The 21,043-nt window shown below is 48.1% G+C and overlaps 1 protein-coding gene, 4 non-coding genes and 1 pseudogene across 5 annotated transcripts; 1 reads left to right on the top strand and 5 right to left on the bottom strand.

Annotated features, from left to right (window-relative positions):
* Positions 1-16: 16 nt before the first annotated feature.
* Positions 17-14,430, bottom strand: ZNF322 (zinc finger protein 322). The gene is made up of 3 exons (XM_028138245.2): positions 14,313-14,430; positions 4,839-4,913; positions 17-4,256 (listed from the first exon to the last, which is right to left on the bottom strand). Exon 3 carries the CDS (start codon positions 4,075-4,077, stop codon positions 2,851-2,853), a length of 1,227 nt encoding a protein of 408 aa, XP_027994046.1. The 5' UTR covers positions 4,078-4,256; positions 4,839-4,913; positions 14,313-14,430; the 3' UTR covers positions 17-2,850.
* Positions 6,655-6,755, top strand: LOC114229426 (U6 spliceosomal RNA; annotated as a pseudogene).
* Positions 14,431-15,486: 1,056 nt separating the features above from the next.
* Positions 15,487-15,559, bottom strand: TRNAM-CAU (transfer RNA methionine (anticodon CAU)). Its single transcript has one exon. It is a non-coding gene; the product is annotated as a tRNA-Met (tRNA).
* A 3,533-nt stretch (positions 15,560-19,092) lies between these two features.
* Positions 19,093-19,165, bottom strand: TRNAM-CAU (transfer RNA methionine (anticodon CAU)). The gene has a single exon. It is a non-coding gene; the product is annotated as a tRNA-Met (tRNA).
* A 471-nt stretch (positions 19,166-19,636) lies between these two features.
* On the bottom strand, positions 19,637-19,709 carry TRNAA-AGC (transfer RNA alanine (anticodon AGC)). Its single transcript has one exon. It is a non-coding gene; the product is annotated as a tRNA-Ala (tRNA).
* Positions 19,710-20,520: 811 nt separating this feature from the next.
* Positions 20,521-20,593, bottom strand: TRNAA-AGC (transfer RNA alanine (anticodon AGC)). Its single transcript has one exon. It is a non-coding gene; the product is annotated as a tRNA-Ala (tRNA).
* Positions 20,594-21,043: the final 450 nt, after the last annotated feature.

Raw genomic sequence — 21,043 nt, 5'->3', positions numbered from 1 at the left:
TAGTAGAGACAAAATGCAGTTTTTCAAAACAAATGTTTATTTAAGAATTAAGGGAAAACAAAAACATTAAAACATAGGAATACACTGAATACAAGTGTCTTGTTTGGTCTGAAATCGTGGGAGTTACTCTAACTACTTACCTGAGGTAGATCTAGGTTGGCACTGTTTCAAGAGAACCTCCATCCATCCCAGAAGTTACCTCCCAGTTTTGGTTACAGGCTCCCAAGTGGTCCTCCCAACCTCAGGTTATGCTACAGGAACAGTAACAATACCTTTCCCCTAGGGTTAAAACGCCTCGGATTTGGTTCATACCCACAAAGTTCTGTGTTCGAGGGATGGTCCATCTTTAATTTACTTGAAGACTAGACAGTTATCACGAGATTCGCTGAAAAAAGGGTCAAGTCATCCTGTCAGTGATACCAACTCTGTCCCCTTCTGCAAGTTCTAATGACTAACAATTAGCCACAGGACTAATTTCATCACCACATGCCAGACACCCATACTATTTTAGTGTTACGATAATCAAACATATACTAGAGATAGGCATGATTTTCAAAAGAAAAACAAATACATGTTGTGTGTTTTACCACACTGGGCAACCTTTCATGGTATAAGAACTATTTATGAAAACAAACATATCAGCTTGACTCACCTCCCGGGATCTGTTTACTAAAAGAAAAAACACCTTAGAATCAGATTCCTTCTATCACTATGAGCTATACCCACTGACCCTAGGATTATCAAGATGAGCAGCCAGTCATCAGGATCATAGCTTAAAGCCACACACAAAGCAGCCGCTGGCCACCTCCATGAGTCTGAGGCCAACGCTCCTGAGTTCAAGGATTCGCATGATTGACCAGATCAACCAGACAGACTAGCAACAAAGTATTTATTCACCAGTCTAGGCCCAAACACTGCAGAAATCTTAAGTATTTTTATTAAATGTCTTTTAATCTGAGGGGACAATACCCTCAGAAGTGTCCATGTATAGATTCCTGGATTAATTACAGTACATCTAGAGAATATTAAATATAATAATTATTCTGTTAAACTGGAAATAAGTGCTTATCCTCAAACCTCTGATGAATTTGGCAACTACTTTTTCTCTCAAGTGTTTAGTATCCTACATTCCAAGCCAAATAAATATCTTATATTGTGATTGCATGGGAATAAAAAGTATTCTCTCTTTTTTGGCAGAACTGAAGCAAATGAAAGACATATCATTATGGAACTGAATTTGCTATAAACAGCAGGATAATGGAGTGAAAAGAACACTACTTTGGAGTCAGGATAGTTAAACCAAGAAGCATGGCTCCTCCATTAACTGCATCATCATGTGTTACTTGCCTGCACAAGTCTTCTGTCAGCCATTCTGCACGGAGCTGATGAGGATGTACTATCATTTGAAGAGATGATACATGAAGTCAAAAAAATGTGTATACTAGCAACATCATAACTGTTACCCTGGAATCTGCATTTCTGAGTTGAAAAGAGATGAATCTCTAAAGTGGAAATTTCAAATACCAGTGATACTCTGACATTTTAGAGAAAGGAAATTTCGAGGGTGTGCCTCAACTCACACCATGTAAAACATTGGGTGTTTTGCTTCTATATGAGATTGGCCCTCCAAAGGAGAAACATTTGGGAGTTCTAATCCAGGATAACTCCTCCCCACTGCATAGTTCTTTTCACTACCAGCAAGTTTCCCAAACACCAGTAGCCAATCTGGCCAAGAATTTTTAAAAAAGAAAAAAGAGTGATCAAAGGGAAAGTAAGTATTCTGCTTTCCCCAACAGTAACACGAGCCACACCATCTGTCACAAGGGAACAGTCCTTTCCTTTACTGGCTTTCCAATTTTTAAAAAAAGAGAAATTAAAGCAATCATCAACTAAGTGGTTCAGATAAAAGCATCTTCACCTGAGTTTCCCATCAGTCTGCTCTGAACAGCCCAAGCTCCTCCCACGACAAGCTTCTGGGTACCTAACAACTGTTTACATACTGATTCATTAAAGTCACCTCCACCCCATCGGTCAGCTAACTATGAGCATGGTTATCCTCATATCTATTATATGTACAAGGTCCACTACTAGATCTCTCACTAGAGCAAAATTCTCTGCAGAGTAGGTTCTTTGGGGCCCAAAGGTAGAGGTTTCTAGCAAGAATTTTTTCACACTCGACATATTTATGGGGTTTTTCACTCATGTGAGTTCCCTGGTATACCAAAGGAGCTGATCATTAACAGCTTTTCTCAGACTTCATAAAGTCTCTTCTCAGATTGTTTGTGTGTGTGTGTTGTTGCAAACCCAAGAAGATTCTCCATCTAATGCTTTTGCCACATTCCAAATACCTAAATTTTCACCAATATGGCTTCTTTGATGGGTAAGAAAGTCATAGTTCTGTTGGAAGCTTTTCCACACTTGCTAGGGTTTCTCCCAAGTGTGGGTTTTCTGACATCCAGTGAGCTGTACACAGTGTGTGAAGCACTGTTCACACCAAGTGCATTTTCTTTTGGTGCGAATTCCCTCAGAAAGAGAAGAGTGAGCATTGCTAGGAACCTCTCTCACTCTCTGCATCTCCAAGGTTCCCCACCGGTACGAGTCCTCTTACGGGAATCAGCTATGAGCTCAGACTAAAGGTTTTCCAAACCTGAAGGCCTTTGAAGGTTTCTTGTTGGAGTGACTAATAGGTGTTCTGTTAGGGTGGCTCTCTGGGCAAATCATTTCCCAACTTCCTAAAACTGCAGATTCTCTGGTCTCCACTGAAGTCTGAGCTCTTCCAAAGGTCTAAGATCTGCCTACAATTTTTCATCTTAATGAGTTCTCTGACTCGAAGTATGTTTTTCTGTGGTGTTATAACTTCTTGTCTGGCCAAGACGTCTGTGAGGTTTCTGATGGGTGGGGAGGGCTGAGCTCAATCCCTTTCTCACCCACATTACAGATATATGGTTTTTCACTGATGTGGACTGTCTGATGCTGAAGGAGGGCTGAGCTCTGGCGGAAGCCTTTATCACACACACTGTATTGATAATGCAGCTCCTCTGTCTGAGTTCTCATTTTGGGTTGGGCCACAAAGCCCATGCCTAGGAGGAAGCCACTCTCGCATGCAGACCACTGACGTGGTTTCTCTTCCATGTGAATTCTCTGATGCACAATAAGGTCCGAGCCACAGCTGAAACTTTTCTCATATTCAAGGCATTTAAAAGTGTGCGTGTGAGTTGCCTGATGCCTGATTAGGTTGGCACTCCGAGTAAAACTTCTCATACATTCCAAGCATTTATAGGGCTTCTCCCCTGTGTGGACTCTCTGGTGAACAATGAGGTCTGATTTCTGGCCAAAGCATTTCTCACAGGCACCACACTTATAGGGCTTCTCCCCAGTATGAACTCTTTTATGAACAATGAAGGCTGATCGGTGTCGATAACTTTTCTCACACTTATTACATTTGTAGGGCCTTTCGCCAGTGTGAGTTCTCTGGTGGCTAATGAGATCCGATTTCCCACTAAAAGCTTTTTCACACTCCAGACACTTAAATGGTTTCTCACCGGTGTGAGTTCTTCGGTGCCGAATGAGGTTTGTACTTCGACTGAAGCATTTATCACACTCACTGCACAGATATGGTTTCTCACCTGTGTGGCTTCGCTGGTGGACAAGCAGATCAGAGCTCTGTCCAAAATTCTTGCCACAAATGTCACATGTATAGAATTTTTTACCTGCATGTGTTCTCTGGTGTCCTGAAAGGGCTAAGTGGTGCCAGAAGCTCTTCTCACATTTGCTACATTTATAAGGTTTCTCATAATTGTGGATCCTCTGGTGTGAAATGAGATCTGAGCGCTGGACAAATGTTTTCTCACACATATCACATCGATAAGGTTTCTCCCCAGAGTGGGTTCTCTCACACATAATAAGAGCTAAGTTCTCACAGAAGTTTTGCTCCCGTTCAAGGCACTGGTATATCTGATCATCTATTTGAGTAATCTCATGCACATGAATGAAAATCTTCTGACCCTTCTGAGGGCACGCATGATATAATTTCCTTCTCTGAGTTCTCTGATTAGCTCTCTCTTCTGAAGTGCACATTTCTATGGCTCTCCTAGGGAGTTTTCCATTGGTCGTCTTGACCCATCATCATCTTCATTGTCATTTTCCTGACAAGAACTTGAATGACACACTTGTTTTAGGCCTTTGAGTCATGAGCTGTTTGTCTCTACAAGTTTCCAGCATCATATACACTAATTTCTTACTCGGTATTTCCAACACTGTGAGACAGAGAGAAATATAATTTTTATTCCTATAACTAAGAAAAGAATGCTCAAAATTAACATCACTGTAGAAAAGACAGAAATTCTGCATCAGGGTACATAATGCCATTGGTTTTTCAGGGGCTGAAATCAGTTAGTTTCTCTCTTTGCCAATATCAACCAATCAGCAATATATATGGAAAGTACTATGGATTATTATTTATTTCATGATCTGGGTGATCTCAAACCCAGGTTCTTCCTCTTCCGTCACTCTGGCTGAGCAGTGCCTGCCCTGGCATTCTCTGTCCCCTTTGCTGCTGTTTTTCTCCATGGCACTTATTACCCAATATAGTGCATATGTAATTCACTGATTTGCTGTCTGCAGTTAGAACATGATATGATGTCTGTTTGATTGCTGCTCTTTCCCTAGTGTACAGAGCAGTTCAGCCATATAGTTGGTGCTTCATAAGCAGCTTATTACAGTTCTACGAGTGTCCTTATCTGGTAAAGGACAAAGGCTGAATGCCATGGGAGCGTCTGAGGAGATGCCTTTTAGAAGAAAGAAGGGACATTTCAAAAGACTGAGGAAATGGAGCTCACCTAGAATGTAAATGGAGGAAAAGCAGCATTTACTTTCTGGTCCTGAGAATGTGATTTCTCAAGGAAGATTGCATTCTGTAAAACACAAGGACAAGAAAAGGGTAAATAGTCATGAATGAGAGGATTTAGCACTAGATCATGTCGCTCAATTTGAAAACGGAAACTTTCATCAACAAGACAAAATGGGGGGGGGGGTTTGAGAAAATGGGTTTTCTTATACAATCCCTGTCATCCCATTTGACTCTGAAGAAAAAGGACAATAAGGAATCTATAACCATCCTTGGGAGTATGACAGCATTGCAGGAAAAGGCCCATAACACTAACCTCTTTGAAACACTAAGGCATCACCTTCCCCAGGAGTGCAAGCTGCCCGGGTCTGAAGTACATCAGGGAACACATGTCCCTGGGGACGACACCCCACCTTTCCTGCAGGCCTGCCATCGCCACCATTCTGGTCATCCACAATTTACAACAGACTTGGCTGATTTATATTTCAGCCACAAACAACTCAGGACACAGTCAACTAGGGTATGAGCAGTTAGACAGCCAGACCTGTCCACTGATTTCTCCCCTCACAGCTCTAACCTGCCTGCTCCAGGTCACAAGACTTGCATTTGTTCCCTCAGCAATTTTCTGCTATTGAGGACCTGACGCAGACAGCACAGGGAACATACACGTAGCCCATGGCCACCAGGAATAACATGACAGGGTTCATGGCTCTGGTTCCAGGAAAGACGGAGGCATGCCAGCTGGTTCTCCCATGAAACGCAACTCTGAACTCCGCACCAGATCACGGAACACAACCCGACCTGCAGTGAGTTCACTATTTTTTTCTCCCCTTCTGTATCCCCTGGCCTGAACTCAATGCAGGTTGAATCACAGAAGTCAGAGAAACTGGAAAATGTAATTCAGTTGGGATTTTTTGGAAAATCTATGGGCTCCCATGCCAATGATTTAAAACTGACTTCAGCCAGTGGACAGAAAACAGAGTTCGGCAGCCTGTGGCAGAATCAATCTAAAGGTCACTGTCAAAAAGAGAAAACCCACTCTAAGTACAAAAAAAATTTTAAAGACTTCTGATAACAGCAGAATACAAGGAAGAGACTAAGTGTGCACACAGAAGAGGTGGCCCTGGAACAACTCGTAGGAAAGAGCAGAAAGGAAGAGGAGGAATCCTGTGGACCTCACAGCCAAGGAGAAAACGAACAAAGGAAAATTTAAGTTCCTTCACATGGAGAAAAATGTTTAAATCCACAATCTATCCCCCTGGTATATTCTAAAAATGACATCCGGGTTTAAAACAAAAACAAAGCTTTACCACAATGGCAAAGTGGTAATGTGCTGCTAAATTAGCAACCTTGTAAAATATGTTCTAATAAAATAAAAATAATTCAACTGAAAACTGGGAGAAGATGAAGAAAACAGTGAAATAACCTCACTGACTACTGCATTAATTATTATGGCAGGCAAGAGTTAAGAATACTATTAAGAACTGGGAAACCAGATAATTAAAGGTAAAATAAGAAAATGGGGCTAAAGGTATTTAAAAAGATCTAAGTACAAAGGTAGCCACTGTAACAAAAATCAAACTTTCTAAAAATACGTCTTAATGAAAGAGCAATGAAAACACATCATGTAGAAAAAAACAAAAACCCACAGGACAAATATTACATAACAAACCTGATGAAGAGAGCATAAAACAATTTTACAGCCCAGTATCAGTATCAATGTGAAAATTACTAGCAAAATCCAACACATTCTTACACAAAATGTAGCATACTCTTTTATACTGTTGTTTTTTTAAATTTACGATTTAGTGCTCACTTTGGCAGCACTAAAATTAGAACGATACAGAGAAGATTAGCATGGCCCCTGTGCAAGGATGACATGCAAATTCGTGAAGCGTTCTATATGAAAAAAAAAAAAAAATCACCATTTATCCTGGAAATCACTCCACATCTATTGGTAAAGATTTTCTTTATTCATTGTCACAGCTGCATAATACCCCATTATATGTGGATATACCAAGTTTATTCAACCACTTTCATACATATGGACACTTCAGTTGTTTTAAATATTTTCAAACTAGGGGCCCGGTGCACGAAATTCGTGCACTGGGGAGGGTGTCCCTCAGCCCAGCTTGCACCCTCTCTAATATGGGACCCCTCGGGGGATGTCCAACTGCAGGATTAGGCCCGATTCCACACAGGAATCGGGCCTAATCCTGCAGTTGGACATTCTTCTCACAATCCGGGACTGCTGGCTCCTAACCGCTCACCTACCTGCCTGATTGACCCCTAACTGCTCCTCTGCGGGCCTGATTGCCCCCAAATACCCTCCCCTGCTGGCCTGATCACCCCCAAGGCTTTTATTAGTATAGATATGACCCTGCACAGAAAATTTTACTAACCCTGCTTTACAATAAGGGCTTGACAATTGAATCATTAGGACCAGACACCAAGATTTCCTTTCTTTGAATAGTGGAGGGAATACTTACCTTGTCTTTAAGTTGCCCGGAAATTAAAATGAGATAATGACTTAGAAAAGTATAAAAGCATCACATAAAGACAACTGTCTTTTTAATGAAGTGGCAAAATGAAAAACACTTTTTATTCTCCCCTTCCTTCCTTTACAGCTTTTATTTAAACTTTGAAATTTATAAAAATTTCACTCCAATTTTCATTTCTTTACATTCAACATTATTTTGTATTGGTTTCAGGTTTTATATTAGTTACAGAATAGTGGTTAGACAATCATATACTTTACAAAGTGTTCCCCGATATTTCTAGTACCCACCTGGCATCATACCATCATTACAACACTATTGACTATATTCCCTATTTAAGTGACAATGGGTTTACAGGTTCCTTTCAGTCTTTCTTTTGTGTTTTTTTGTCCGTCCTTTTCTTTCTCACTTCTTCCCTCATTTTCTTTATATAATATCTCAATTGGCCATCAAAGCTCAGTGAAGGCACTGGGACAGGCTTCATCCATTTTACAGACCAGGAAACTGAGGCCAATTCCAGTTGGCTGTGGAACTTGACTCAGGAAGCCCTCAGAGCACACAGGAAGCCCTCAGAGCCATGCTCTTTGCTCTTCCTAAGGGGCAGCGGCCCAGCAAACAGAACAAACCTTCCAGTCAGGCTTCCCAGCCTCTTTCTCAAGCACCTCTTCATTGCAGATGCTCCACATTCTTTCCTCTCCCCCCATTCTTTACTGCCCCGCCTTCTCCGAAGCAGGTGGAAGGCGTCCCACTCACTGCCTAGGCATGCTCTGCTATGGGGCAGGGTGTAGCGAGCTTGCTTTTGGGTGAAGGCAGGAGCAGTAGTCACTGCCTCTGAAGTGTGAAGGCCGCCTGAGCGAGGCCCATTAGCACTGGGAGCTTCTCTGAATCACCTCAGTCAGTCCAGTACCCTGCAGTGCAGCACCCCTCCACTGAGGTGGCTCCATCCCTCAACCCCCGCCTCAGGGATGAGGGTCCTTGCCCCTCTGCCAGGAGTCCTTCCATGCCCCTTGACCCCTGGCTGGGCCCACCCACATCTTGGGGGCACTATAGAACCTCCGTCTCTCTGCAGATGAAGCAGATCCCTGCCCTAGGTCTCTGCAAAGCTATGAATCTGTGGCCAGAGGCCTGGTCTGGGTCTCAGCAACCACATGCCTGCAATGTTCCCAGGGACCCTGGGAAGGGCTGGGCGAGTCCTGCCACGCCCAACCTAGGGTGGCGATGGCCCCCGGATGCCCCCGAAACGCATGGCTACGCCCGAATCGACCCCCCAGGGTGGTGCCTGGCTCAGACAGGACACGCCCCCCGGGTGGCCATGGATGCGGACACCCAGGGAGCGCCGGGCTCCGCCTGGACACGCCCCCCGGGTGGCGATCGCCATGCTGACACCCCGGGGAGCGCCAGGCTCGGCCCGGACACGTCCCCCGGGTGGCGATCGCCATGCTGACACCCCGGGGAGGGCTCGGCCCGGACCCGCCCCCCCGGGTGGCGATCGCCATGCTGACACCCCGGGGAGCGCCGGGCTCTGAGTGGACCCGCCCCCCCGGGTGGCGATCGCCATGCTGACACCCCGGGGAGCGCCGGGCTCGGCCCGGACCCGCCCCCCCGGGTGGCGATCGCCATGCTGACACCCCGGGGAGCGCCGGGCTCGGCCCGGACGCGCCCCCCGGGTGGCGATCGCCATGCTGACACCCCGGGGAGGGCTCGGCCCGGACGCGCCCCCCCGGGTGGCGATCGCCATGCTGACACCCCGGGGAGCGCCGGGCTCGGCCCGGACCCGCCCCCCCGGGAGGCGATCGCCATGCTGACACCCCGGGGAGCGCCGGGCTCGGCCCGGACCCGCCCCCCCCGGGTGGCGATCGCCATGCTGACACCCCGGGGAGCGCCGGGCTCGGCCCGGACCCGCCCCCCCCGGGTGGCGATCGCCATGCTGACACCCCGGGGAGCGCCGGGCTCGGCCCGGACCCGCCCCCCCGGGTGGCGATCGCCATGCTGACACCCCGGGGAGCGCCGGGCTCGGCCCGGACCCGCCCCCCCGGGTGGCGATCGCCATGCTGACACCCCGGGGAGCGCCGGGCTCGGCCCGGACCCGCCCCCCCGGGTGGCGATCGCCATGCTGACACCCCGGGGAGCGCCGGGCTCAGAGCGGACCCGCCCCCCCGGGTGGCGATCGCCATGCTGACACCCCGGGGAGCGCCGGGCTCGGCCCGGACCCGCCCCCCCGGGTGGCGATCGCCATGCTGACACCCCGGGGAGCGCCGGGCTCAGAGCGGACCCGCCCCCCCGGGTGGCGATCGCCATGCTGACACCCCGGGGAGCGCCGGGCCCGGCCCGGACCCGCCCCCCCCGGGTGGCGATCGCCATGCTGACACCCCGGGGAGCGCCGGGCCCGGCCCGGACCCGCCCCCCCGGGTGGCGATCGCCATGCTGACACCCCGGGGAGCGCCGGGCCCGGCCCGGACCCGCCCCCCCGGGTGGCGATCGCCATGCTGACACCCCGGGGAGCGCCGGGCCCGGCCCGGACCGCCCCCCCGGGTGGCGATCGCCATGCTGACACCCCGGGGAGCGCCGGGCCCGGCCAGGACCCGCCCCCCCGGGTGGCGATCGCCATGCTGACACCCCGGGGAGCGCCGGGCCCGGCCCGGACCCGCCCCCCCGGGTGGCGATCGCCATGCTGACACCCCGGGGAGCGCCGGGCCCGGCCCGGACCCGCCCCCCCGGGTGGCGATCGCCATGCTGACACCCCGGGGAGCGCCGGGCCCGGCCCGGACCCGCCCCCCCCGGGTGGCGATCGCCATGCTGACACCCCGGGGAGCGCCGGGCCCGGCCCGGACCCGCCCCCCCGGGTGGCGATCGCCATGCTGACACCCCGGGGAGCGCCGGGCCCGGCCCGGACCCGCCCCCCCCGGGTGGCGATCGCCATGCTGACACCCCGGGGAGCGCCGGGCCCGGCCCGGACCCGCCCCCCCGGGTGGCGATCGCCATGCTGACACCCCGGGGAGCGCCGGGCCCGGCCCGGACCCGCCCCCCCGGGTGGCGATCGCCATGCTGACACCCCGGGGAGCGCCGGGCTCGGCCCGGACCCGCCCCCCCGGGTGGCGATCGCCATGCTGACACCCCGGGGAGCGCCGGGCTCGGCCCGGACCCGCCCCCCCGGGTGGCCATCGCCATGCTGACACCCCGGGGAGCGCCGGGCTCGGCCGGGACACGCCCCCGCTGGTGGCGATCGCCATTCAGACCCCCGGAACTTACTGGATTGCCTGCAGCCATCTTGGTCTTCCCAACGGCCGGATGGGCCACCCGGAGTCCCGCCCCCAGCCTCTTTCAGGCCCAATCATGGGCATAGCGGAGGTGCGGTCAATTTGCATGTTTCTCTATTATAAGGTAAGATTATAAGCATTATGATGAATACCCTTATGGATGTGTACTTTCATATTGTTGGAGGTGTATCTTCAGAGTCAATTTCTAGAAAAGGGGTTGCTGAACCAGATGTAAATGCACACCTATGTGAGCAGAGAAACAAGTAGACAGAATCATAAAGCAAACAGAGTAAAATGTTAACATTTAGGGATACAGGAAAAGAGTGTATGCGCATTCTTTGCACTATTTTACAACATTTTTGTAAGCCTCAAATTATTTCCAAATTAAAAGTTTTTATTTTTATTTTTATTTAAACAATTTTAAAGACCATGGTAGCTGGGAGTCGGCACACTGCGCTAGTTAAAATTAAATGTTCAAGCTCTGAAATCAGATTTTGGTTCAAGTTCCCACTACACTCGTCTGTAGCTGTGAGAACCGGGGTACTGACTTAGGTCCTTTGGCTTCAGTTTCCCCTTCAATAAAGCAGGGAAGCTACGATTACATGCCTCAAGGAGCTGCTGTGAGAACTGAGACAGTGTCAGTTAAGGACTCAGCTCAATGTCTGGGTCTCCACAGGTGCTCGATAAATGACAGGTCCTGTTGTTTTCTTGATTCCTCCTTCACATGCACAAAAAACCCTAACATTCATAGAGCCCATCCTCTGTGCCTGCCTCTTGTGTAAAGCCTTGTTGAAAATCCATTTAAAATAATTAACTAAATAATAAAATAACTCAGCAAGTTAATGATTAATAGAAAGATTGTGCAAAAACAGTTATGGAGAAATATCACGAGGAAAAGGGAGAATCCAGAATCACAACTAAATAAAGATATGCAGGATCTAGACAAAGAGCTAATATAAGATGTGTTTACGGGAGTTCTGCCTTTTAAAATGTGTATTACTGTTAAGCTCAAACAGAAAATAGAGTAGAAATAAAGGATGCTGCCCTGTCGGGTCTGGCTCAGTGGATCAAGCTTCAGCTTGAGGACTGAAAGGTCCTGGGTTTGATTCCTGCCCAGGGCCCAGTCGGGGCATGTGCCAGAGGCAGCCAAAATGTTTCTCTCTCTGTCTCTCCCCCTCCTTTCCACTCTCTCTAAAAATCAGTGAAAAAAATATCCTGAGATGAGGATTAATAAAAAAAGAAATAAAGGATTCTGAGCTTGGTCATAGCCTGTAAGTGAATCAGAGTATTTCCTAAAGTTACCAGCCCAGAGTATTATATTTGCCCTAAGTAGCCAACAACTGTGGGGCACTAAGAAGAAAAAAATAATTGTTAAATAAGGAAATAATTTGGTTAAAACTCTAAGTAGACCATAACACTTTCCTAGTTCAAATACTGTAATTGTCTCTTATCACACGGAATCAACACAAACTTTTCACAGCTGTACGCAATGTGGCACCTCCACCCATCTCCAGCCTCACTTCTTCCTTCTGCCTGGGACGCTCTTCCCCCAGGTAGCCTGCCCCTTTATTTGATTCAAGTGCCTGACTGAAAATTCCTCAGAAAGAAGCACACTCTGCCGACTTTACCTCACATAACCATACCCCCTTATTCTGCGTTATTTCTCTACAGAGCACTTATCCCAACTTTGTTTTGTATACTTTATATTTGTTAATTTGTTTCTCTCTCCTACTAGAATATAACTCCCATTAGGACAGGGTAAGAACTTAGTCTTTTGTTCACTGCATTTTTTTGTTCTGGTATTCATTCATCCATCCATCCATCCATCCATCCATCCATCCATCCATCCATCCATATTTTTCATTCATTCAACTAATGTATTCCAGATGCTAGGGTTACGAGCCATCACCATCCTTGAAGCCCCAGCAACAATGGGCTAGGAGCTCTGGCAAACGTACATGTATCCTTCAAGTCTTAGCTTCAGGGAGCCCTCCTCTAGGAAGACACCGGCTCTCTCTTCCACCAGGAGGGTCAGATGCACAGAAAGAACAGCAAGCAATAAAAGCACAAGCACACCAGCTGAGCAGAGAACTCCAAAGCTCAAGGTTAACCTTACAGTTAAAGGTTATATGGGACAAGCACACGGAGTCTGTAAAGCTTTATCTAAAAGTCCGATAATTCTTGCCCTATCAAGGCCTAGGTTAGGGATTATTATACCTATTTTTCATTGATTACACAGACTGTCTCATTTAATCTTCCCAAGAACTCTGTAAAGCTGGTGTGAATACCAATGTTTGCACCTTACAGATAAAAGCCTGATGCGTAGGGCAGTTAAAGAATTACCCAAGATGTCACAGCTAGTAAGTAGTAGAGCCAGGATTTAAACTGCCGTCTTCTGACTGCTGAGCCTGCCTGAGCATTGGACACACTGCCTTTTGGAGGGCTGCCAATCAATCAAGAAGCAATTACTATAAGCCTATTGCGAATATGCACGCTGAAATGGAGTATAAAATACACGTAAACTGGTAGGACAGGACCTGATTATATCACTCTGCTACCCCACAAGCTAAAAAAGGCTCATTCCCCTTGACCACGTACCTTCTCCCATTCCCACCTGTCCTCCCAGTCCCCCTTTCCTCCTCCTCCTCCAAATCCACCGATTTATATAGAAACAGACAGCGTGGTAGGCCACTTGCTCCAACAACAAAGACTCAAGACTGTCTTCCTTTTGGCTCCAAAAGGTCTTTAGTCCATAACTATTCACCACACACAACTCTTCCTTCTCCTAGAGAAAACACACACACACACACACACACACACACACACACATACACAATAACGTGTAACTTTTCTGGAGCTGGGCATCTACACATTAGTCCCATGTTCTCCCCAGTCTGGTCAGCATCTTGCACCCAAATCTGACCTCTCCCCGCCTTTGCTTCATTGTTTCTCCTGCGAGAAGTACCTGCCACTGGTAGCCATGGCTCCCTCCCTCCCAAACAGCTCGAGACAGAATCTCAGGAATCCCTCTGGATAATAACAAACTTCGTAACAAAGCCCCGAGTCGTTCGCTTGTTTAATGTCTGTCCTTCTGCTAATGGCTTTTATTCCGTCAACCTCCAAGGTCAAGAACCCACTCTCCTACCACTGCTAAGTGCATATAACAAAGTGACATAGAATGCAAGTTTCCAAAAATGGCCACGGCGCGATGCAAACAACCAGAGCCTCCCGCATGCAGACCCGAATGCAACGTAACTCATCTCTGCATGAAAGACGGGGCGGGGGGGCCCCGGGGCTCCACTGACCGCCCGCGGGTTTTCCCTACACGAAAGGCCCAGGTCGCTCAGAAACGCGCCTGGCAGGGTCCACGGCCACGCTCCGCAGGAACCGCCGCGCCGAGCGGCTCTTCTTTCAACTTTTCATTGATCGCCTTTCCGTCCGGGGTCCAGGGTCCCCGAGCCGCGGGGGCGCACGGACCAGGGCCGCTCCCAGGCCGAGGCCGCGGCCACGGGGTTCCTGTCCGCTGCGTCCCGCCCCGGCCCCGCAGGCCCGGCCCCCCGAGGCCCGAGGCCCGAGGCCCGAGGCCCGTTCGCCCCGCGGCCCCCCGCGCCGCCCCTCGGCCGCACTTCCGGTGACTCGGGGACACTAGGTCCGGTTTCCTGGCGGCCACGGACCGAAGGGCCCACCCTCGGGCGAGGAGGGGAAGCAAACCTGGGGCCGACGAGAGCCGGGAGCAGCGCCCTCTGCGCGCAGGGCCGGGGGGCAGGGGCCTCCACGCCAACCGGGCCGGTACGCGAGCCCTCTCCGACAGGCCGGAGGCGGCGGCGCAGCCCCGCCCCCAGGGTCACGTGGTCACGCCCCCGGCGACAGCGCGCCCCGCCCGCCTCTGCGCCAATCGGGCCGAGCCTCCGGAAGGGGCGGGGCCCGAGGGCGCGGGCGCCACCCCAGCGGCCGAGGGCCCGGATGTAGGAGGTCCTATTGCAGTTCCTGACGCCGGTTTCCTCCCTTCCCGGCGGTGCCGAGGGGATGGGACGCCGGAGTGGAGTCGCAGCGATGGATTCTGCCAACCCTGAGGAAAGCACCCCGAAGGACCAGCCAGAAGTGGAAGACCCCGGCGTGTTAGATGGGAGGAGGGTCTCAAGGTTGGGCGGTTCTCACTAAATGCCATTCCTGTTCAAGGTCAAAACGTAGCCCTGCTGGTGTGGCTCGGAGGTGGTCCCGGTTCGATTCCCCGTCAGGGCACATTCCCGGGTTGCGGGCGCCATCCCCAGTGGGGGGCGTGCAGGCGGCAGCCTGTGGATGTCCCTCTCATCCATGTTCCTATCTCTCTATCCCTAGGCCCTTCCTCTCTCTCTAAAATCAATAAAAACATTTTTATTATTATTTTTGCTGTTAACCCTCACCCGAGGATCTTTTTCCATCGATTTTTAGAGAGAGTGAGAGAGAGGGGGAAAGACAGAGAGAAGCAGCTTACTAGAGGGAACGGTGTTTTATTTCCTCTCTAATCGCTGCACCCGGAACAGTCTCCGGGTGAGGTGTGTGTGCTCCAGAAACAGGTGTTGGATGACAAAAGAACGAATGATTTTACACCTGGCCCACCCGCTCAGAGCTGTTGGGCGACCTTCAGAGCTCGGGGCTGGAAGAGCAATGTCGCTGCCTCCTCCACGAGAGGGAGAAGGCCACGCGCAGGTGCAGCTCGTGGTTTCCGGTGTAAAGTGATTTGTCCCCCAATCATTTGAATCAAGGCCCCGGGAAGCTGAAGGAAGTCCAAAAGTAACTTCCCCGTGCAAGGGAACATACGGTGGGTTTTGAAGAGGCTATTTGAAAACATCCGCTATTTCTTCTTTGCGCCGCATCCCGAGGGACTGGAAAATGACAAAAGCCGTGCCCTCTCTGAGGCTCGAACTCAGGACCTTCAGATTATGAGACTGACGCGCTGCCTACTGCGCTAAGAGGGCAATTGACTCTTTGTCTCCACACTTCAAATAAAATGGTAAATTTTACTTTCCAAGCACCGGCGTACTGTCAGTTTTCAAAGAGCACAAGAGATGCTTCCTGAAAATCACGAACCAGAACTGCACCCTAAGGATTCGGCCAGGCAGGGTGGGGTGCACGCCTTTCCAGTTTCACCCAACACTGAAGCCCTCTGAGCTGTGGGACCAGAGACAGCTGTGCTGTCCTCGGCTGCTCTTGTGTTCCAGTGATGTGGTTTTTCCTGCCCACAGAGATCTCAGTCGATCTTTCACCTTTCATGGTCTCCTTTAAAAAAGAAAAAAAGAAAGAAAGTAGGAGGTGCTCAGTAGATATTAGTTCACTGACCAACTGACTGAGTAAATGAGCAAATAAATCGTCCTCCAATTTGTCTTTTCTGTTTTACTCTGTATGTTGTATATGACTTAATCTCACATATATAACTATATATTGAGTTTCTTATAGTCAGCACATTTATTTTTAATACATCCTGGCAATCTCTGATTTTTAATGTGTTTAGATTGTGTATACTTAATGTTAGTATGGATACATTTGCATATAGGTTTACTAATCGATAACTTATTGATCGTTTATTCCCTTTGCTTTTCAGTCTTCTTTGTTCCTCTTCCTACCTTTTGGGGCTTATTTAAACACTAGTGACCCAGTGCACGAAATTCGTGCACATCAAAAGGGGATTAATTAGAGGAAATAATTTAATATTGCTATTTGCCCTTTCTCTATAATAAAGGTGTCAGAGGTGAAAGAAAATTAGTAAAATGTATATGAAAACCTTCCTCCTTTCAGAGTCTGGGGCACACCACAGGACTCAAAGTCAAGTCCCTGCCCACCCACACGCACCTCAAAATCGCGTGAGACCCAGACCTGCCCCTCCTTCCCCCGCCACTGGGCTAGATCCAGACCCGCCCAGTCCCACCCTTGTCAAGCCCTGCTGGGCAGGGGGTGTAGCCTCAGGTCTGGGGTGGGGGGCGTGCCTTGAGGTCCTCAATCAAGTCCCACCAGGTGGGGAACTCCGCCTGAGATCCCCTATCAAGCCCTGCTGGGTAGAGGGTATGGCCTGAGGTCCCCTGGCCTGGCACTGGGGCAGGGGGTGTGGCCTAAGATCCACCAGACTGACGCTAGGGTTCGGCCTGAGGTCCCCTGTCAAGCCCCACAGGGGTGGGGGAGGGCATAGCCTCAGATCCCTGCTGATTGCTTGTTAAGGCTTCTTATGGGAACTTGGCCTCAGCTGTGAGTGCAGTCATCTTTGTGATGGAGTGATGGTCAATTAACATATTCCCTCTTTATTAGATAGGATTGCTAGTAGCTGATGGCTGTGTTGGATTCGGGAAGTGCAGACAAGGAGGCAGGCAGCCACTGTCCCTGTAGCTCCCTCATTGCTGCAAATCCTCTCCCTCTGGCTGGCGGCCTTCCCAGAGCTCTCCCCTCAGTGTCTGTCTTTCTTCTTCCTTCCTTCCTTCCTTTCTTTCTTTCTTTCTTCCTTTCTTTCTTCTTTCATTCTTCCTCTCTTTCTTTTTTACCCCCTTTGGGAACTAGACATTAACGACTAGGACATTAAAAAAACAATGCATATATGGGAAATATTAGAAAGCAACTCTGTGTGCCAAGGAAAAGGCTCAGAAAAGACCCAAGAAGACCTCAAATTTACACTTTAGGCTGATCCTCAACACAGGGAGAGCCTACAATGATTTATTTTAAAAGAATAAGAAGAATAACAACCAAAACCTGAGAAAGGAGGAGAATCTGATTGCCAACGTTACCACATTATTAGATTCAAATGTACTGTGCTCAACAACAAAAATTACAAGGCATACAAGGAAACAGGAAAGCATGGCCTTCAAATGAAAGAAATATATCAATAGAAGCTGTCCCCATAGAAGATCTAATGTCAGATATATTAGACAAAGACATTAAAACAACTGTTTTAAAGAGGTTCAAATAACTAAAGGAAAATATGGGGAAACTCAATAAAATGTGCAAATAAAATGAAAATATATTTTTAAAAAAGGTAGAAAACCTAAAAAGAAACAAAACAAATTATGGATCTGAATGTACTATTACTGAAATGAGAAATTACACTTGAAGGATTTGAAGGCAGATTTGACCAAATAGAAGAAAGAATGAGTGAACCTGAAGGTATGGCAATGGAAATCATTGAGGCTGAAGAACAGGAAGAAAAAAAGATTGAAAAAAAGTGAACAGAGCCTGTAAGACTACCAAACAAGCCAGCATATGCATTATGAGAGTGCCTGAGGAAGAAAGGAGGGAAAGGGGCAGGTAGAATATTTGAAGACATAATGGCTGAAAACTTCCCAAACTTGAATAAAAGCATACATATAAACATTCAAAAACCTCAATGAATTCTAAGGAAGATGAACTCAAAGAGACCCACACTCAGACACATTATAATAAAAATTTTAAAAGACAAAGGCAAAGAGAGAATCTTGAAGGAAGCAAGAGAGAAGTGAGTTGTCACATACAAGGGACCCTCTGCAAGATTTCTCATTAGAAACTTCGGAGGCCAGAAGAAGTGCTATAAGGAAGCGGGGTGGGGGGGTGGTGGTGGTGGTCAAACATGAATTCTATAGCTGGCAAATCTGTCCTTCAAGAGTGAGGGAGAAACTAAGACATTTCCAGGTATACAAAAGCTGAGGGGTTTTCTGTTAGGTGGGGCAGCCTCCGAGGTACCTCCTCCCAATGTGGCTTCAGTTGCTGAGTGGAATTTCATCCCTCTTCCTGTCTTCCTGGAAGACAGAATCAGGGAAGGAAACTAGGAAAAACTAAAGAGGGCAGGAGAAGTCTAATAGACTTTGGCTTTTGTAGAAATCTGGACTTTTCCTCACAGACTGTAATAAAGGGAAGGTTGACAAGGAGAACTTGTCCAAATCTCATCCCATTGTCATTATCTCTGAGTATTTTTAGTCTAAAATCATTAGAAAAGGCTCTTTCCTCTCCTGAAAGTAAAGGCAACATTGTACCCAGGGACCATGGAGAACCTCAGAGGGACAGGAAGAGAACCTAACTCTCTAAACCTATTCCTTAAGCACCTAAGGAGTATCTGGGATGGAAGCCCACGAGAGAGGGAATTTTTGTGTTTTACTTACTCTCTAATCACTGTACCCTTAATAAGATGTTTGCACCAGAAATATCTGTTGAGTGATAAAGGGATGAGTGATTTCATACTGGCCCACCCTTTCAGTGCAGTTGGGCCACCTTCAGAGCACGAAGTTGGAAGAGCAGTTTTCCTGCTTCTTTCCATGAGAGGGACAGGAAGAGCCTGAAAAGGTGTCGCTTGTGGTGTCTGGTGTAAAGTGAATTTGTTCCACAATCATTTGAGTCAAAACCCTGGGAAGCCAAAGAAAGTACAATAGTGATTTCCCTTTAAGGGCGGGGTCGGGGAGGATGTGGGATCCGTTTTGAAATGGTTATTTGTGACCATTTGTGACTTTTTCTTTGTGTTGTGATTTAAGGTGCAAGGAACATGCTGTAAAAAAAGCAGCTCTGCCCTCTCTGAGGCTCGAACTCAGGACCTTCAGATTATGAGACTGACGCGCTGCCTACTGCGCTAAGAGGGCAACTTGGCAAAATTTGCTGCATTGCAAATACAATAGGAAAGGTTACTTTTCAAGAACCGTGGCAAATCACATTCCAGCTTTTAAAGAGCACAATCCATCCTGGTTGACGATTATTCCTAATGAGCCAATGTCATTTCCCTTTCATTTTCCTCTGGCCATTTTTCAGAAAATATTTTTTTCTTTAGTTTTCAGACGTTTGATTGCGATATGCCTGGGTGTGGATTTCTTTGGGTTTCTCCTGCTGGTGTTTTGCTGAGCTTCTTCAACCTGGGTTTATGCGTTTTGCACTTTCCAGGACTATGTCGAATTCAGGGCCAAGTTGCAGGACACATGGAGAAAAATAGCAATGAAGTAGACCTCACACTTGTGGGATCACAGCTCCTCATGAGAAACTGACGCGTTCTAAATTGGAAGATCTATATGTACTGGATTTAGGGTTAACATCCGAACTGAGGCTGGGGTAGTAAAAACTGGAGAATGTGGGCATCGATCCCACTACCTCTCGCATGCTAAGCGAGCGCTCTACCATTTGAGCTAATTCCCCACATGCTATTTGTTTCCTCCAAAGGTCAAAATCAGAAAAATGGCCAAATGACCACTTAGTTCAAAACAGTGCACATTTTGGTTTTTTTCTTCAATGGGCAGAAGATTTGATAGAGAAACAAGGTCAGTTGAATACTAGGTGTACCAGTTAATAATGTGGATTTTTTTTTCAACAGATGGAGATACACATATGTTGATATATATACGGTTTGATATGTATGCTATTTTGTTGTATTGACAACAAGCTTCAAAACTTCATAGGTCAAATTTCCTGAAGGTGTTAACATCATACATATTTTTACGCTTAAAAATGTCAAATTTCGTGCCAAAAAAAGAGCGTTTGCGGGAAGTTTTAATTCATTGCTTAATTTTGAAGAAAAGTGCTGCTGAAAGTTATCCTATACTTCGGGAAGCTTATGGTGAACATGCTCCATCCATCTCAAGATACTCAAGGAAAGTTGTATTGGGACGGTATCCACAAATTACCTGAAAGATGGGGGAAATGTATAGCTAGTGATGGACATTACTTTAAATAAAGCACTTTTGATGTTTCTCTTGAAATTATCGTGTTTTCTTCTATTGCAAAATCCACATTTTTAACCGGTATCCGGATTTTTGACCAGTAAAGGGTCAATCCGCATTTTTAACCGGTATACGTATTTTTAACCAGTAAAGGGTCAATCCACATTATTAACTTCTACCGGTTAAAAGTGCAGATTTTGCAAAATCAAATCGCATGTGTATCAACATATGTGTAACTCCATCTATGGGGGGAAAATCCGCTTTATTAAACCGGTACACCCAGTAAAACTTGGAGAATGTGGGCATCGATCCCACTACCTCTCGCATGCTAAGCGAGCGCTCTACCACTTGAGCTAATTCCCCACCTGCCACTCTTCCCACATCAATTTTTTTTCCTTTATAAGCAAATGTGTGGGTCTCTGTTATTAACTATTTCTGGTCGCTCAGGACCCAAGGGAAACCAAGGCCGTGAGCACGGAACCAGAACTAAGAGCGCATGTTCTCAAGGACGATGGGTGAGCGCGCGGGTCACCTGCTCCTTGGCTGGGGAAGGACGGGGAGAAGGAAGAAGGATTCTCCGCAGGTAAAGTGGCGCCGTCGGAACTTCACGTTTCATATTTTTTTCGGAACAGAAGATAGCAGGTCCCAGGTGGACGGACCCGCCCCAAACAGCTAAGGTGGCACAGCTCCCTCGGGAGGATACCCGGCCTTTCAAAGGAGTGAGTCCCCCTGTTCCTTGCAGCTGGGTCTGCCTGGGAGGAGGTAGTGGGGCGGCTTCTCCCAGGTTCTGGAGGCAAAACCAAACAAACAAAA

This window comes from Eptesicus fuscus, chromosome 22 (assembly GCF_027574615.1).
Source record: "Eptesicus fuscus isolate TK198812 chromosome 22, DD_ASM_mEF_20220401, whole genome shotgun sequence".
Classification (NCBI taxonomy): Eukaryota; Metazoa; Chordata; class Mammalia; order Chiroptera; family Vespertilionidae; genus Eptesicus; species Eptesicus fuscus.
The sequence above is the reverse complement of the archived record's forward strand: the minus strand, read 5'-3'. Positions and strand labels throughout refer to the sequence as shown.

Excerpts from the sequence above, each read along its gene's own strand:
- ZNF322 (XM_028138245.2), bottom strand. The coding sequence starts at position 4,077 with ATGTGCACTTCAGAAGAGAGAGCTAATCAGAGAACTCAGAGAAGGAAA.